This window comes from Podarcis raffonei, chromosome 17 (assembly GCF_027172205.1).
Source record: "Podarcis raffonei isolate rPodRaf1 chromosome 17, rPodRaf1.pri, whole genome shotgun sequence".
NCBI lineage: Eukaryota > Metazoa > Chordata > Lepidosauria > Squamata > Lacertidae > Podarcis > Podarcis raffonei.
The window spans coordinates 29139511-29157981 of record NC_070618.1 but is presented as its reverse complement, the minus strand read 5'-3'; the positions used below and the strand labels follow the sequence as shown (position 1 = coordinate 29157981).

At 45.3% G+C, this 18471-nt stretch overlaps 1 protein-coding gene across 4 annotated transcripts in view; it reads left to right on the top strand.

Moving 5' to 3' along the window:
• The window catches only part of RFX3 (regulatory factor X3), a 125559-nt gene that overhangs the window by 57112 nt on the left and 49976 nt on the right, over positions 1-18471 (top strand). For 3 of the 4 annotated variants that reach the window (XM_053371173.1, XM_053371172.1, XM_053371170.1), the window contains exons 3-4: positions 11169-11266; positions 14174-14432. In XM_053371173.1, coding sequence (XP_053227148.1) covers positions 11169-11266; positions 14174-14432 — 357 coding nt within the window. The remainder of the gene's footprint in view (positions 1-11168; positions 11267-14173; positions 14433-18471) is intronic. The other variant, XM_053371171.1, reaches the window with a different exon arrangement.

Genomic DNA, 18471 nt, shown 5'->3' with positions numbered 1-18471 from the left:
TTTTCGCTCGAAGTGTCTCTGAGCCCTCCCTCCGACTCACTTTCCCTTGGAACTCCACTTCTCCCCCTGCTGGTCCCCTCCTCAGCTGAATGGTCTCTCTCACCCTCCGTGAGCCCTTTCACCTCCTGCGTCTCAGATGGCAGTTCCCTGACATCCACCTCCCCTCCAGGGCCCCCTTCACCCCCTTCCCTCCCCTCCTCTGCGGGAGGCGAGGGAGCAAAACCCCTGAAGGAACCTCCCTCATCTTCCGAAGTTTCGAACACTTCCCTCCACCTCTTGCTGTTTCCGGTTCCCAAGTACTCCTCCTCATCGGAGTCTGTTCCTCCTTCCAACTCCGATTCCCTGAATCCTTCCAGTTCCTCCTCATCGTCGGTGGTGCCAAAGTACTCCCTCCGGAACCTCGCTACTGGCTGAGGTTTCCTGGGGAACCTTTGGTGGAACGTTTCGATCAAGATCTCGTCACGGACCTCCTCTGCCGTCACCCAGGTGTTTTCCGACTCCGGTTCCCCTTCCCACGCGACCAAATACTCCACCTGATTACCCTTCCACCTGGAGTCGACGATTTCCGCCACATGGTTGCTGCTTTCCCTTTCTTCTATGGCTGGCCCCCTTGTGGATACCCCTTCACCTTCCCCCCTATATGGTGACAGTAATGACCTGTGGAATACTGGGTGCAGTTTCATGTGGTTTGGTAACCGGAGTCTGAAAGCCACTGGGTTGACCTGTTGGATGACCTCAAATGGTCCCAATCTTTTGGGTCTCAATTTCTTGCAACCCCCCTTGAACGGCAACCCTTGGGTTGATAGCCAGACCTGACTCCCCACCCTAATGGTTTCACCTTCCCTTCTGCTCTTGTCTGCCTGCCTCTTATATTCTTCTTTGGCCCTTTCTAAGTTGAGTTGGAGTTGACGATGGATCGCTTCCATTTCTTCTACAAAATGTTCAGCGGCCGGGACACTCCATCTCTCCCCTCCTCCCCCTGGAAACGCCCTGGGGTGGCACCCATAATTAGCCAAAAAGGGGCTCATCCCGGTGGACACATTCTCTGCATTATTGTAAGCAAATTCCGCTAGCGCCAACTTTTCGACCCAATCGTTCTCTCTGTCATTGACATAACACCTCAGGTATTGTTGGAGGATACCGTTTGCCCTCTCCGCCTGCCCATTGGTCTCAGGGTGCCTGGCAGTCGAAAAGTTGACCTCTACGTGCAACAAGCTCATAAGTTTCCTCCAGAATCTGGACGTGAACTGTTTCCCTCTGTCGGAGACCACCCTCAAGGGGGCGCCATGCAGCCTAAAAATATGTTCTACAAACAATTTCGCTGTCTCTTCCGCCGTGACTGCATGTGAGCAAGCTACAAAGTGACCCATCTTAGTTAACTAAGTTAACTACTACGACTAGTATGGCGGTTTTCCCCTGGGATTTAGGCAGATCAGTCATAAAATCTATCGATACCGCCTCCCACGGTCGTTCTGGTGTGGGTAACGGTTCTAATAACCCCGCTGGTGCCCGCCTTTCTCCTTTGGCTCTCTGGCATTGGTCACACCTTCTCACATACTCCCGTACATCCTCCCTCACCTTGGGCCACCAAAACTCCCTGGTCACCAACCACATGGTCTTGTGTTGCCCAAAATGCCCCGCTGTGGGATTGTCGTGCAGCTGTTTGAGTACTCTCCCCCTCAATTCCCCTTCGGGTATATATAGTGCCCCTTTGTAATACAATGCCCCGTTTCTTTCTTCAAAACCTCCGGGGTCTTCTCCCTCTCTCCTTAAACCTCTGAGCTTATCCTGGGCGTATTCATCATTTACCGTTCCCTCTACCAGTTCTCTTTGCCCCACCCAGGCCGCCCCACACACCCAGTGGTCCTCTGGGATAATATGTCTCTCTTCAGGCGCTCCCTCCCCCTCCAAATATTCAGGTTTGCGAGAGAGAGCGTCCGCTCTGATGTTTTCTGGACCTGGCACATAGCAGATTTCAAAATGGAATTTGGAGAACTCCTGGGCCCATCTCACTTGTCGTTGGTTGAGCACTCGTGCCGTTCTCCAATACTCCAAATTCTTGTGGTCCGTACACACTTGCACCTTATGCTGTGCGCCAATTAGTAAGTGTCTCCATCTCCGGAACGCTTCGTGAATGGCGAGTAGTTCTCGGTCATATACGGTGTAGTTCCTCTCGGATTTGTTCAGCTTACGCGAAAAGAAGGCACACGGTCTCCATTCCGATTTATTGCTCCCTGGCTGAAGCAGCACCGCCCCCACCGCCCGGTCTGAGGCATCAGTTTCCACTCTCATGGGTTTTTGTAAATCCACATGCAGGAGCTGTTCTTCCGAAGCGAATGCCCTTTTCAATTCCTCAAATGCTTGCTCCGCCTCCGCCGTCCAAATGAATTTCTTCTTGCTGCTGAGACAGTCCGTGATGGGAGCCGTTAAGTGGGCAAAGTTCTTGATGAACTTACGGTAAAAGTTCCCAAATCCTAAGAACCTTTGCACATCCTTTTTCGTTTTCGGTGTCTTCCATTCCAGCACCGCCTGGACCTTGCCTGGATCCATGGCTAATCCCTTGTCTGATAAGCGGTACCCCAGGAATTCCACCTCCTTGGTGTGAAACTGACACTTCTCCAATTTCACCCACAGCTGGTTTGCTTGCAGTTGGCTCAGCACTTCCCTGACATCCTTTACATGCTGCTCCTCATTCTCTGAATATATCAACACGTCATCGAGGAAGGCCACACAATTCTTGTAGAGCAGAGGTCCCAGGACGTGGTTCATGAACGATTGAAAACATGCTGAGCCTCCTTGTAATCCGAATGGCATAACGAGATATTCAAAAGCCCCCAAAGGGGTGAACATGGTGGTTTTCCATTCATCCCCCTTCCTTATCCGTATCAGGTTGTATGCCCCCCTCAGGTCCAGTTTAATGAATATCTTTCCCTTCCTCACCCTGGTCAAAATGTCATCAATTCTGGGCATGGGGAAAGCCACTGGTTCTGACACTGCATTTAGGGCTCTAAAGTCCACTACAAGTCTCGGTTTATCCGTGTTTTTCTTGTCCACAAAAAACACTGGGCTGCCCCCCACCGCTCTGGACTCTCTGATGAAACCTCTCTTCAGGTTTTTATCAATAAACTCCCTTAACTCCTGCATTTCCCTGTCTGACATGGCGTACAGCTTGCCCACGGGGAGCTGGGCTCCAGGGACCAGGTTAATTTGGCAGTCAAAGTCTCTATGCGGTGGTAGTTTATCTGCTTCCCTTTCGCTGAAGACCTTGCTCAGATCAGCGTATTGTTTGGGCACCTTCCCTTTGTCTGCCACTTCCGTCCCTGCTAGAAAGGCTTTTGCCCCTTCTGGCACCTTTCCCTCTCTGCAGTGTTCCAGGCAATGTGCTGACCCAAAGGAGACCACTCTCTGATGCCAGCCCACTAGCGGGTCATGCAACGCTAGCCAGCTCATTCCCAAAATGACGGGAGCCCCTCCCAGGGTGGCCACATTGAACGCTATCCTTTCGGTGTGCCTGGCCACCCTCATAACCATTGGGACGGTCTGTAGGCTAACTTCTCCTCCCAACAGCTCCCTCCCATCGATCGTGGTCACCTGCAGGGGGTTGCTTAAAGGGAGTGTCTGTATCTGGTGTTCAGCTGCAAACTCCTTACTCATAAAATTACAGGAGCTGCCTGAGTCCAACAGCGCCTTTGTCTTTAGTGGGTATCCGTTTGCCAGCTCTAGCAACACCTCTATTACTAGGGCTGGTCTTGGAGGTTCCGGAGTGGGCACTTTTACTGCTCCTTGGCCTGGCTGCAGTGCCCCGACGGTGGCAGCCAGGCGTTGGCTTTTACTGGCTCCTGGACTCCCTCCTCCTTCCCCCCAACAGCTCCCGCCATCCCTTGCCATTCCTTTCTTTGCGGGCAGACTCTGGCAAAGTGACCTGGCTGCTGGCAGAGATAACATTTCTTGGCGCTCTTTCCCTCCTTCTTCCTCCCTTCACTGGGATTTGAAACTGCGCGCGCGCGCGCTGTTCCAACTTCCATCGGCTCTCCTGGCGGGAAACTTGGCTCTGGAATCTCTGGAATGCGGAAATCCCTCCAACGCTCTCCTTTCCCCTCCCGCTTCTCCAAGGCTCTTGCCTCCTGGCGCGCTCCAATGGTCAGCGCTGATTTGGTCAGCTGGTCCATAGACTCCGCCCTGGGCGCCCGGGAAAGTTCGTCTTTCACCGCCGAAGAAAGCCCTTCTTCAAAGAGCATTTGAATGGGTTCCGCCGATAGGTCCCATCCCAATTTATGTATCAACATTGTAAACTCAGTCCAGTACTCACGAACCGATCGGCTCCCCTGTTTGCAAGCCATCAATTGTCTGCGCACCAGTCCCTGTTCAATCTCGCTGGAAAACATCAAATCCATGGCGCGAAAAAACTTCCTCGTGTCCTTCAGCATTTCACTATTCCCTGCCATCAGGGGTCTAACCCAGTCTCTTGCCCCCCCTTCGAGATGGCCAATCACAAACGCCACTCGCGATGCCTCGTCGGGAAAGTCGTTAAACTGCAGCTCGAGAGCATACTGCATCTCTGTCCTAAAGGCTTGATAGTTCCTGGGGTCCCCCCCAAACTTCTGCACCAATCCTGGCATCTTTCTTGCTAGTGGGGCGCCTTTTGTCTTATCTGCATCCTGCGCCCTCCTTTCCTCTAGCCTCGCCGTTTGCAGCGCTAGCTGGAGCTCCAACACCCTGTACCTTTCTTCCAGGCTTGGACCCTCTCCAGCTCCTCCTGCTCCCCCGGCTCCGGCTGGGTTGCTCATGATGCCTCTCTGCACAAGCTGCTTTCAGAGACTGTCCGATTGCTGTGATGGGATGGTGAGCTGCTTGTGCGTAAAATCCTAGTCCCTCAGAGTTTGGCTAAGTCCACAAACCTCTGTCTCTGACGGAGCTCCTTAAGCATGGCTCCATCAGTCGCTCGTTGAATCGGACAGTGGGCGTTTACGGAACTTCTTCCAGCATAAAAGCTCCTTAACGGAAACGCGTCTTCTGGACTCTCGGCGTGACAGTTTCCGGCGAGGAGTGGGTGTCCCTACAGGAGGTCCTGAAACCTCCCCACTATTTTCGCTCGAAGTGTCTCTGAGCCCTCCCTCCGACTCACTTTCCCTTGGAACTCCACTTCTCCCCCTGCTGGTCCCCTCCTCAGCTGAATGGTCTCTCTCACCCTCCGTGAGCCCTTTCACCTCCTGCGTCTCAGATGGCAGTTCCCTGACAGGTTTTGACCTTAAATGGCATAGGAAGCTGCATTATACTGATTCTGACCCCTAGTCCATCCAGAGGTGCCAACAGGAATTGTTTGGGCCTCATAAACTGTGTGTTGACTGGGTCTCCTGCTGCACTTACAAAACACACACATTTGCATAAGATTTAAACACTGTTTATGTTCTACTGCTTAGGAGTGCCTGGCTGTGCCCAGGAATTCAAAGAAATGGGTTTTTATATGAGTAGTGTTTTTGTGAGTTTTTGGGCTATGTGCTCTCACACACTATGCCAAGGCTCCAACCTAACCCAGGAAATGCTTGACACAACCCCAATTGGGGGAGATGCTAATGTTTAATTGTGGTTCACCATATTCATTCAACATGGCATCTAGCACCCAAAAGTAGATGGGGACTACCTCATTAACCTTCATGCAGACTTGGGCAACAATATCTTCAGAACCATCCATATTGGTGCAGATTGGGCCTGTGATGCCAAATTTGTCAAAATCACAACAAATGGGGTAACAGTATCTTCAGAGGTGTCCAAATCAATGCAGTTTGGACCAGTCACGCCAAAAATCAGGCAAAGGCATACCAAACTCATGTTTCAGTCCACCATCTTGGTTCAGAATGGCAGCAGGTGGCCCAGTGTTGATGAAAATCCATGCTCCTGTGTCAGAAATCCCAGTGCCGAGTTCAGCGACAATATCTTGAGAGGCATCAGATTCATAGAGAACACACAGACAAATAAGTTCCAAAAATAAATAGTAGATGCAATTTTGTACCCTCCTTTGTAGATGAGAATGGAGGGCCCAAAAATAAATTGAACCCCACAAACAAGTAATAAGATGTATTGAGGCTTAGACTGACAGCAGGTGAAGCTTTCTGTGTAATTGTATTTCTCCGCAATAAAAGTCTTGTCCTGCTTAATTTCTGCCTTCCACACAGCTGTAAAAGGCACAAGAGCACATCTCTCCCCAGTGCCAACCCTAAACAATGTGAAGGACTCAAGTTAGGGTAAGAACAATAACAGTAACAAAACATTTTGGCAGTTTGATAATAGATTTTAAAGGAAAAATATTTAAAACGACCACCTGTAGCTAAATAAATGTAATGTAACATGTGTATATCAGTAGGGAAAGCTAAGGGTCTCCCACCAAACTACCCCAGTCACACTGACTGAATCAAGAGCATCGTGGGCTTGTCTCCTGCATAAGTCAACCAGCAAGACATGAGGCCAGGATGATCTCGCCCCAGGCCACGCTGCCTGCTGTCTGACTTGTGGTCTTCCTTTATAGGGTTATCCATTGGTGGTGATGTTCTGTGAGTGTGTGGTGAATTATGCCACATCCTGTGTTCTGTCATGGCAAATTTTCTAATGCAGAGTGACTATGTACACTACCTAATTTGCGTAGGACTTTCCCCTCCTGGAATACCCATGTCACTAGTGGTAGCTTGAGAATTTGAGGTGAAGGGCTTGTTCAAATGATGTTGCTGGAAGAAGGTTGAGATATGCTAGGATGCCCACGTATACCTCATTTACTTTGGTTCTCCAAACTAATTTTGTGAGTTTGATTCCCCCCCCTCAAATATCTAGAACTGCGTCTTTAAATTTTGATATTTAACTGGTTTGCCCATGGGATATAGCTAAGTGATGTGAGATAGATAGATAGGTCCCTAGTTACAATAACAACTACAAGTACAGCTTATTTTGGGTTGCCCCAGTCACTCTGAGCAACTTCTAAGAGAATATGCAAAAGCAAAACAGAACATCGCACATTAAAAGCTTCTCAATGCAAGGCTGCCTTCAGATGTCTACAGAAGGTTGTATAATTATTTATCACCTTGACATCTGATGGGAGGGCATTCCACAGGGTGGAACTACCAAGAAGGCCCTCTGTCTGGTTCCCTGTAACTTCACTTCTCGCAGTGAGGGAACAATTCTTGTTTTAGAAAATAATCCTAGCATGGCGAGTTCTCTTAAATCAGGTCTTTTAGGGGGAATAAGTTTGGGGTTTTGTAAAAATACTTAGGATATTAGTACCGTAATTCCATTTTGTCTTTTTTCAGAAATCTGTTAAAGGCTCACTTTTTCCCCACTTACTGATTTACAGATTGAAAACCTGTTTACTTGATTCACACAATTAACAGAATTTTATATTGAAATTGCCCATACAGTTTTGCCATTTATAGACATGTAAACAGAAAACACACCTGTTCAACTCCTTTCATATATTGAGATCTTGTGCATTGTACAGGCAAGCTGGAGATGGAAAATCTTACAGTTCTAAGTCTGGCTTGGTTAACTTAAAACCTGTTGATGAGTCATTAGGTTTAATGCAGTCTGAATTGGGAACTATAACGACAAATATATTCATGCCTCATTAAATTACAGCTGCACACATTCACCCGCACATACAAATGCACAAATTCCCTCACTCTCAGTAGTTACTAGTCCCAACAACCCCCTAGGTACACATATTGTATATATTGTTTATTGTATGTAGCATACACAATTTGGGGTGTATGAGAGGCTGAATGCATGATATACATAGGTTTTATGCCTTTGAGAGTTATATCCTCTGGGTGTGCAACAGGGTAGAGAAGAGATGGTTTATACCCTGGATGGGGTACAATACCCAAAGAATAAATCACAGGGTGTGTGTTTTTTTGTTTAAGTGAGTGGTGGGCTTATTTACAGTGAGCCTTCTGTGATCTGACTATTGTGGATTGATGCTGGCCAGGCCTGGTGGTGAGATAAATTGTCTACATAAATTGTATCCATGATGTGCCTTGGGGAAATGAGATTGGGGAGGGGGGTGTTGGATGACTGATCTCAGTGATGGGCGAGAGGAAGAAGTTGCCTTCTGGTTGCCCTCTGTCTCCTGCTGCCTCTCCTGCTCTGGCAACGCTGCTTCCTGACTCCTGCTGGCTGCTTGCCCTCGTCTGAGATGGGGAGGGCAAAAGCCTTGGTACTCTCCCCCCGTTGGCTTGTGCCCTTGCCAAGTTGTAAGTCTTAGATGACTTAGACGGGGAGGAGATCATCATGGATGCCTTAGTTGAGATTCCTGCATTGCAGAGGGTTGGACTAGGTGACCCTCAAGCTCCCCTCCAACTCTACAAATTAGGATTTTATGAAATCAGCCCCACTGGAACGAAGTAGTCAAAGCACCTTATAGTTTCCAGAAGCTCAAAACTGCAAGAATGAAAATGGCCTGGTGTTTTTAAAAAGCACATTGTGATAATTCTTAAACCCTCACATAGGTTTGTAAGCATTTTCAAAATGGAAAGACTTCACAGTTGAGAATAATAGAAATAAATTAATATAATTGCATAGAAGTCATTCCCTACAATATCTGGGTTAGTGGATGACAAGGCCTAAGTTTTTCACTAAAAGTATATGATTTGTTTTTAAAGTGAAGGTATTTGTATTGATTCAAATGAAGAATTTGTACTGATGGCTTTTCAAAGATTTATGTGAATAGCAAAAAAAGAAGATATTTAATTTGCTGGTAACAGCTTTACACAGTCCAATTAGAGTAGCAGAGACATATAATTGAAAAGCACTTAAGGACTAGAATATCTTTCATCCTCTCTCAATGTGTGGATAAACAGTACCCCCTGCCAGTCCCCAAAGTAGTGTGAGTAATAGACTACTGGCAGTTCTGCTTCATATTTACTCATTCTATTATCTTCAAGGATAACATTTGAAGATCCACATATAAATCTATAGAATGTATAAATATGGGCAATATGGACATAAATTCCAGGGTAATTTTGTTTGAAAACAGATATCATGCAGCAGAACGGTCAGGATAAAAGATAGCGTAAGCTGCATTTTTGTTATGTTATCAAGAGTTCAGAATCCAGTTGACAGGAAATAGCATGAATTTGTCCAGACATCTGCAATGCACCTGAAGGAAATAGACAATTATTCAAAGGCAGAATTTGCTGTCAGAATTAAGTTCCAACTTGCAGCAAACCATGCTTAGGGAAGTAGAACTGTTGTTTGACACAAACCATCCTATGCAATAGGCTGGCAAAGGAGAATTGGAAAACAAGCTGTGGTTTGTACAAGTTATGGTTTGGTATGCGGTCTGAATAGAAAACCCATAGTTAAGTCCCTTGTTCTGCTTCCAGAGGCCATTGCATCCAGGGACAAGATTATTCAGCAGGGAAGTAACTCTAAACCATGGTTTGCTTGATTGTGTCAGCACTTAAGATATTGCTGTGTTAGACATAGGAATGAGTGTCGGCCTCAGCAGTGCTTTTTCTTGTGCTACTCAGTGGCACACAGTCCCACCACCGCCACCCCCCAGAGACGCTCAGCTGTATGGGGAGCCGTAGCATGAACAAAGCCCCTCCGGTGCCTGGGCACCTTCTCCCCGGGGCTGACCGGAGTACCCAAGTCCCACTCCCCAAGGGGTGCAAGAATGGGGGGTGCAGCTTGTGATGTGCTTCCCCGCGTGCCCTGGGCTCAGCTGCTGGCTGGGTGCCCCCTGGTCACCTCACTGGCGGTGCTCACAGGGGCTGTTGCAGGGCAGGGGGAAAAGCTGCCGGTGAATACCGTCCCCCTCCCGTCCCCCAAAGGCACTGGGCCTCACCTTCACCCTCTCTGGTTTTGTACTGTCCTGCTCTTCCATCACAGCCTGAGGAGGAGAGGAGAGGGATTCACTTCCATTTCGGATTAACAGCAGTCTGGTGTTGCATCTGAATCATAAACTGGGGTCATACTATGATTTATTGAAACAAGCCAGCTTCATAAACCACTGTCTGCAGTTGGCTTGTTTCAGCAAACCATAATGAAGACTATCCCCGGCTTGCACGGCTTCGCGTTTCCTGCTGAATGGTGCTTTCGTCAAAAAGGCAAACAGAATTCTTTGAGCTCCTTGCAGCCATAATGGAAGCTGAGAGGAAAGGGGAAGATACATGAGCCCAAGGCTTGACTGCACTCATTCCTGTAACAATAAACCTTATTTCATTGTTCTGTCCAAGCACAGCCTATAGTTTTGGTTTAAATTATTATTTTAGCACAAACCATGGTTTGTCATGGCATCTGAACAGTTCACAATATTCTTTCCCCCTTCTTTAAAAATTTTTAGCCATGAAGCTAACATTGCTAAGTCACTTTTTGATAATTCAAGTATATTTACAGAACAAGATTGAATCTCTTCTAAATGTCATGTTATGTTATATTATGTTATGTTATGTTATGTTATGTTATGTGGACACCTGCTGAAATGTGACTTTTTAATGTTTCATATTTTACTATGTTTTATATATGCTGCAAGTTGCCCAGAGTGGCTGGGGGAACCCAGTCAGGTGGGCAGGGTATAAATAATAAAGTTAGTAGTATTATTACTTTAATAGTAAAGGTAAAGGTACCCCTGCCCGTACGGGCCAGTCTTGACAGACTCTGGGGTTGTGCGCCCATCTCACTTAAGAGGCCAGGGGCCAGCGCTGTCCGGAGACACTTCTGGGTCACGTGGCCAGCGTGACAAAGCTGCATCTGGCGAGCCAGCGCAGCACACGGAAACGCCGTTTACCTTCCCACCAGTAAGCGGTCCCTATTTATCTACTTGCACCTGAGGGTGCTTTCGAACTGCTAGGTTGGCAGGCGCTGGGACCGAGCAGCGGGAGCGCACCCCGCTGCGGGGATTCGAACCGCCGACCTTTCGATCGGCAAGCCCTAGGCGCTGAGGCTTTTACCCACAGCGCCACCCGCGTCCCTATTACTTTAATATTGTACAGATAAATAAGGCAAGCATGCCATGGGGAACCTGTCCTCAGTCACCCTACTGTGGGTTTGTTTTGTAATCTGTTTAAGAAGCTTCACTGCTTCAATGTTTTTTTATTGCTCACTAATAATTAGCAACAGTAGAGAATAGGTTCTGAATGGCCGAGAGGGAAACGCATCTCATCATGTGACTGATTTCTTTGCAGGTTCAGCAAGTGCAAACGGTGCAACAGGTCCAGCATGTCTACCCAGCCCAGGTGCAGTATGTGGAGGGAAGTGACACCGTCTACACAAACGGAGCTATGTAAGTCCTTCATCTTGGACATCCCACTCATACATGCAGGTCTTCTACATGCAGGCTGCACATAGGACCGAAGATGGAAAAATGTGTGAGAAAGTGAACATATGAAACTACCCTCACCAATTGTGAATGATGGACCCCCATCATTCATTCTGTGTTTGTTTTGTTTTGTTTTTTAAAGCTCCATCACAGTTGACACCTGGTGGTAGCTAATGATCTTTTGTGGTTGGCATGGATCTTGAGGGGGTGGTGGGTGTTTCTTTGTCACATGATATAGGTGAAGCCCATGTTGAGATAAAAACCATGGTTGGTATTTTTCTTTTCAGTAGACACAGGAAACATAAATAAGCTAATGCCACAAATAAGCTGAACAGTTCTGATTATGGGAGTGTGTGATAATTACACAGTCTTGGGAGTATGTGATAATTACACAGTCTAGGAATTTTGAAAGAAGAGAGAGAGAGCGCAAGCAAGCAGTGTCCTTAAAGTGGTGCATACGTCATTACAATACCGGGTGATAAATAAAACTGCCTTATGGTAGAGAATCTTTGCCATGCTCATATGGAAATTTTCAGTGAGGTGGAAGCAGCATTCTAGTCAGTATATTATGCACATCACAGATCTGTGAGTTTTCAGACGGTTGATCTATGAGTAGTGAGGTACAAAGAGTACAGTTTTAAGTGGATGACTCTTGAGGTGGTATTGCCTGTTCTCTACCATTATAATGTACTTCTCATGGATGAATGTGACCATGATATGTCACCTGCAGTGTGCAGACAGAAAGAGATTAGTTTAGTGCCTGAATTTTTATAATTATCATTTTGAGTGGAAGACTAATCAAGTTTACTACTTCAGTTTTATGTTAGATATCTCTGACTAATTATAGGTCTCTAGTATTGTGACTCTTATGTTCCTTATTTCTCATATAGCCAGCCTTCTAGATGCATTTGTTCATTCCCCGTGTTGCAAAAGCTGTTTCCTAAGGGCAGAATTAGACATTTGCCTGGCTTGCACATTACCGTGAACATGCAAGCATGCAGGCTCTGGGAGAGGGGAATGTGGCCGCATTGCCGCTTGGTTCTGCTGCTGTGCTGAGCCAAGCCATGTCATCTAAGCCCAAGGCTGTGGTTTAGCTCTCTCTAAACTAGCTCCAAGCTGTAACCATGGTTTGTCCTATGGTTTGGGCAGCACCCTAAATCAAACCACCAGCAGAATAACTGGGGAGGAGGAAGGTGGCTGCCATTTCCCTTTGAGAACTTGCACCCTCATGCATTTGCACGAAGCGCTGGTTTGGCCTAGTTAGTGTGATGTGTGAACCAGACGCTCAGGAAGGACATGTGGTGCTGCCAAAAATGAAAGCCCAGGGTTGTGTTGTTATTCTCCCATCTCCTCTCCATAATAATTCCAAATATATTGTCTTCAAATAACATTGTGGTTAATGTTTTCAACATCTCTGCTTTGCAGGAATAAATAATTTAAAAACCTATAACAACTTGTGTTCGTTCTCATAAATATTGATGGGTGTAAGCAGCTTCCTTAATTTTTAGCTAAGAAATCTTGTCTACTTTTCCCACAGTAATATTAGCTAATATGATTAAATGTATTAATGTTATTAAATTCTATTACTATCACTACATACTGTTGAAATAACAATAATAAATGAACCCTATGTAAATAGATGGCGAAGTTAAACACTACAGTAGTAAGAACAGGTGTTTGAATCGAGGTTCTTCTGTGCATTCAAATTTTTATAGGAATTAGGCTGCCTGTAAGGAAATAACACTTAACTGAGTAGAAAATAATTAATTGCAAGGAAAAGCCTTTTCTTGATGGAGTGAAAAGCACCTGTAAAACAGTACTAAACCTAAGAGCAACTTTTGCATGGAAAGATCAGTGTTCTCCAGGTAAACGAAGCCTATTGAATGAGCAGATGAAAGAAAATTTAGGGGCGCATTCAGCTCAGGTACATGCTGAGGCAAGATGAGGTGGCAGAAGTACTAATTTATAAAAGGTGACAGATCATTGTCATGACATTTCCATAGAACCTAATAGAGTCAGCTGGGAATAAATCAATGTGTGGGAGTGTGCCATGTGCACACCACCTTTGAAACTTCAGAAAATATAAAAGATTTACCCTTTCAATGCCATTCTCTTTCATCAGAAATACTGCTACCTGACTTCTTTCCCACAGGGAAATGTCAGAAGGACACAAAACATCTTGAGCACATGAAAATGGTAACTGGCGTTGGACAACTCTATGATTTTATGTTTGTGTCCACAGGGACACACACACACAGAGCCCAGTTCCTGTATACATCGCTTTGCTTTCCCTTGGACATGCTGATATCTGCAGAATCTGCTTTTGTTTCTTTTTAAAGTTATTGTATAGCTCTCGTGATTTCACACAAGTTTGAATACATATGGGCAAACACGGCAACACACTTTCTGTGCTTGATCAAGTTTTCGGCATCTAAGCTGAGCCATTTTTTTCTGCCCATAAGTGTATGTCATCTTTCTACTGTGAATTAATATTTTGTATTCTGAGCTCAGAAGTACTTGGAGTTGACATCACTGAGAGTGAGCATTTGAAACAGATGGACTCGGTAGTTACACACTTGTTGTGTTTTTCTCTTAGCAAAGGGTGTGTCATCTCCACTTCTAAACATTGGGAATAACAGTTTGCTGTGTTGCAACTTTTGTAGTAAATAGTTGATAGTTCTTTCCAGGAGAAGAGATTCATCTTAGATTATAAGCTAATAAATTTAAAAGACTTTGTGCAATAGAAAATGCTGTTAGAAATGAGAAATAATATTTAGCTCGATGCAAGCCATTGTGGTGAAACAGTTGTCTTCCTCTAGTAAAAGGATGCATCTAAACAACTTTGTCTTTTTTCTCTTTTCCCCCCTGAAGACGAACAACCACGTATCCTTACACAGAAACTCAGATGTACAGCCAAAACACTGGAGGGAATTACTTTGATACCCAAGGCAGTTCTGCACAGGTGACTACTGTGGTCTCTTCTCATAGTATGGTGGGCACTGGAGGCATTCAGATGGGTGTCACGGGAGGACAGCTCATCAGCAGCACGGGAGGCACCTACCTGATTGGCAACTCCATGGAGAACTCTGGCCATTCAGTGACGCACACCACGCGCGCCTCCCCAGCCACAGTAAGTAGCGCAGACGCTTCCGTCTCTCTTGTTTGTTTTCAGGAGCAGAAATTCCAGGTTTGCTTAATGAAGGCATGGACTACCTGGCCCTGTTGCCATGCAACCTCTATTCATTTTTGTGTCGCTTCCACAAGGACATTGAAATGAACAAAAGCTTCACAGCAATGGGTCGCAGGGGGTTTTGCCCCAAATAATTGACGCCCACCATGCAAAAAAAGAAAGGGAAAAGTACGAGTCTCATTCTCTTCCATGGTTTTAATCAGATTTATTCGAACAGATTCAGACTTTCAGATGGCTTTCTCTCAAACCTATGTTCAGTAAATTTACTTTGTGGGGAAATAAAATTGCAGAAATTTAGTTAAATATAATGACAGTATCACAGCTTCTTTCACTGCATTCTTTTCAGTTCTGGATTTCATGTCTCCTGTATGGGTCGCTCTAGTTAGTTCTCCATGCGGTTGTCATTCATATTTTAGCTTTCTTGATATTGATAGCAGCTTCAGTCACAGTTGTAGTTTCCATGTGAGCAGGCATTTGACTGCATTAGAGGTATGTATCACAGAGATTACCAACTGCATGTAAAGTTGCTAAATGGCAGTTGGATGCAAATGAACTCAATGTTTGAGAACTTTTTATTCCTTAAAAACAACCAATCCCATTCCTGGTTAATATAAATTGTAGCAGTAAATGATAGTTTGTTTTAATCTTGGTTTGTTGAATAGTCCAGGGTCCAGCTTACTGATATTCAGCCAAACCATGGCTTGTTTGGTCTAGTGTTGGCTTGCTATTCCTTGAGCTCCTCTGCAAATACCCTGCTGCTACGCTGAAGCTCTTTGTGGCATCTGGGGACTGGCAAGGCATCACCAGCTGTCTTACCTTTGGCTGGTTACAGAAATGGGGCAGTGAACATAAACACTTGCCTTGGAGATATTTGGCTTCTCCAGAAAGCTCCTAAGCAGTAAAACATCCTCCTCCCACAGTCCTTTTGAAGAAAAAGTCATAGAATCATAGAATCATAGAGTTGGAAGAGACCACAAGGGCCATCGAGTCCAACCCCCTGCCAAGCAGGAAACACCATCAGAGCACTCCTGACATATGGTTGTCAAGCCTCTGCTTAAAGACCTCCAAAGAAGGAGACTCCACCACACAATGCCATGACTTCTGAATGCCATGACTTTCCTTCTGAAAGTCTTCTGCTTGTACCCAGATTATGTAGCTTGCTATCAGGCGAGGCTGTCTTTTGCTCCTCTCAGTGGTGATTGTTCAGTGGGGAAGGGAGAAATTAAACTTCTCCATTTCACATTCACCCACCCAGCACACTTGCTCTGACAGCTTCCTCACCCTGCCCACGCACAACTTGGGTGATCCAGGTCTCCCACAAAGCACAATAGTGTAAATTGCTCCAAACAAACCATGATGAGTGATCTTAGTCAGCTTAAGACATACAAACAAACCAGTGTTGAGCTTGACAAACCGTGGTTTAACATTGCATCTGTACGAGGCCATTATGTTATGAGAACCTGCGGTGTTCTAGGTGTTATTGAACTCATATCAGCTCCAGCCAGCATGGCTAATGGTCAGGAGTGATGGGAGTTGTGGTCCTGCAATATCTGGAGAACTGTGCAAAATGGAGGAGAACATACAAATTAAATAGACCTGCTTTTAGCAGCCATGTTAAAATACAGAGGCAGTGGGGAAAGGAGAAAAAAAAACCCAAAATAAACAGCATTATGAGATTAATGAGAGAAATATTAAATATTGGGAACGAAACCCAGAAAGCCTTGTAGGGAGCGAAGGTTTCTGAGGTTCCTTTTCTGCTCTCTCTGCCTTGCCAGAAAAGCCACTCTGTAAAGTCAGTGGATCTTGTAGATTGGCATTCAAGAGAACTTAAGTTTAAAGAGGAAATCTCATAAGGCATTGTGTAGTTATGTCAAGTTCAGATTATAATGTACAGTGGTACCTTGGGTTACAGACGCTTCAGGTTATGTGATTTCGGGTTGTGCACCGCCCCAAACCCGGAAGTACCGGAATGGGTTACTTCCGGGTTTTGGTGCTTGCGCATGCGCAGAAACACTAACTCACGCTTTGCGCTGAATTGCGACCTGCGCGTGCGCAGACAGTGGGTTGCGAACGGTGCGGGTTGCGAACGTGCCTCCCGCACAGATCACATTTGCAACCCGAGGTTCCACTGTATAGGGATTTTGGGATGCAGACTAGGAAAGGGAAGTTTTAAGAAAGGAAATGACATACATTTCAAATGTTGACCCCTTGATGTAGAAGGTTCACCAACCATGAATATACTGAAAATCTGATTAAATTTTTTAAATGAGGGTTTTTAATCTCTGTGTGTATTTTCTTTAGGGTTTTAAAAAAATAGTTTATTACATAATACATATAAATTGTAGGTACATTGCTCTTCCTCTTTACAGCTAGAAACTTTTATTTAAATATACTTCTAGTTTTGTTTTGTTTTTTTAAATAACTCTTAAATTGTAGGAATTGTAGAGCATACTTTTCAACTGCTGATGCCATACACAGCAATATCCATATTGTTGCATGTACCATCTGTTTTGGCAAATTAAAAAGAGAGAATTTAAAAAAACTGAAGAGCTTGAAAGAGAAACTTTCAAGCAGCTTGTGTGCTTTTTAATATTATGACTAATTGGTGTTAAAATAGCAAAAGACAAAAGAGTGGCTGGTAAATTTTATATTTGTTCTGTAATGTGAAATACTGTCCCTATTTTGAACTGCATAATTACTGTATTCCTCATAATTTTTGCAACAGCAACCCCCCCCAAAAAAACCCCTATGATGTAGTGGAAAATAAGCTGTTTCAAGATTTCAGAAGTTCTTTGCGTATCTTGTTCTAACAATATGCCATGGAAGCTTACTTTGCTAAGTGTTTTATTATGCTTTTACAAGAAAAAGAAATCCGCCAAACTCTCTTTATGCCAGTTTCACTAACCACTTGATGACATCAGTATTATATTTGGAGATTGATGACAGTATTTCTGTCACCTATCACAAGTTCATTTTTTGAAAATCCCAATGTGAACTAGTTACAAAATGGGAAAAGCTGTTGATTTATACATAGAAATGAGTGACAATCAATATGAAAGACAAGGCTTATGTTGAAATCCAATGTTTGAATTCATTGATATTATGATAGTCTTTTATTACATTTTGTCACTGTGAACCAGATTAGAACTGTATTTACTTTAGAAAGGATGGCTTTCTCTTGAGTTAGTTCTCAGCGTTGTATTTCAGTATTGCTAAATGGTGTTAAAAGTACAATATGCAGGTTACAGGGGTGTAGCACTGGGGGGGGCTGCCAGGGTGATGGCCCTGGGCACATTTTTCTGGGATGCACTGCTCACCCCACCCTGCCAGCTCTGCATGGCTTTGTGAGGCTGAGTTCTGAGTTTCGCCGGTCAAATAATTCAGATCAGATCCTAGCCCTGTGAAGTGGAGCAGGGCTGGCAGGGCGGTGTGAGAAGGCTGGGGTGATTCAAGGGCCGCGTCCATTGGCCTGCCCCCCCCAGCACAGGCAGGTAGGTGGCATAGCACAGCCCCGCTTGGCTCTGGGGTGTGTGGCGCTCTGACAGTAGCCAGGACTGGGTTGGCGCGGCAGGCTCCATTCACCCTCTTAACCCTACCGCCTCCTGGCGTGTGCTGCTGGCAAACCACGCTATGCCACTGGCAGGTTATTCATTGATGGTTAATTCAAGAATGTTATCCTGCATAAACAGACCTTGATTAATCTAGGCAGAGGATTTCAAATTATTAGCAAGATTCCCCTCTTCACTTTGGTCACTCTCAAAATCAGTGTGAGTTTGCAATCAATGTTTCACTTCATGTGCATACCTGAGATAATGATAGTGATATTGAGTGGTAACTGCCCACTGATGGAAGGGAATCCATTTCGGCCACACACACCCCACTGGGGGACTGGGAGCAGACTGGACTGGACAGATTGAGAGAATGCATGGGCCACAGCAGGGCAGAGGGCGACTGCTGAAATTTGCCTCACTTCCTGCTC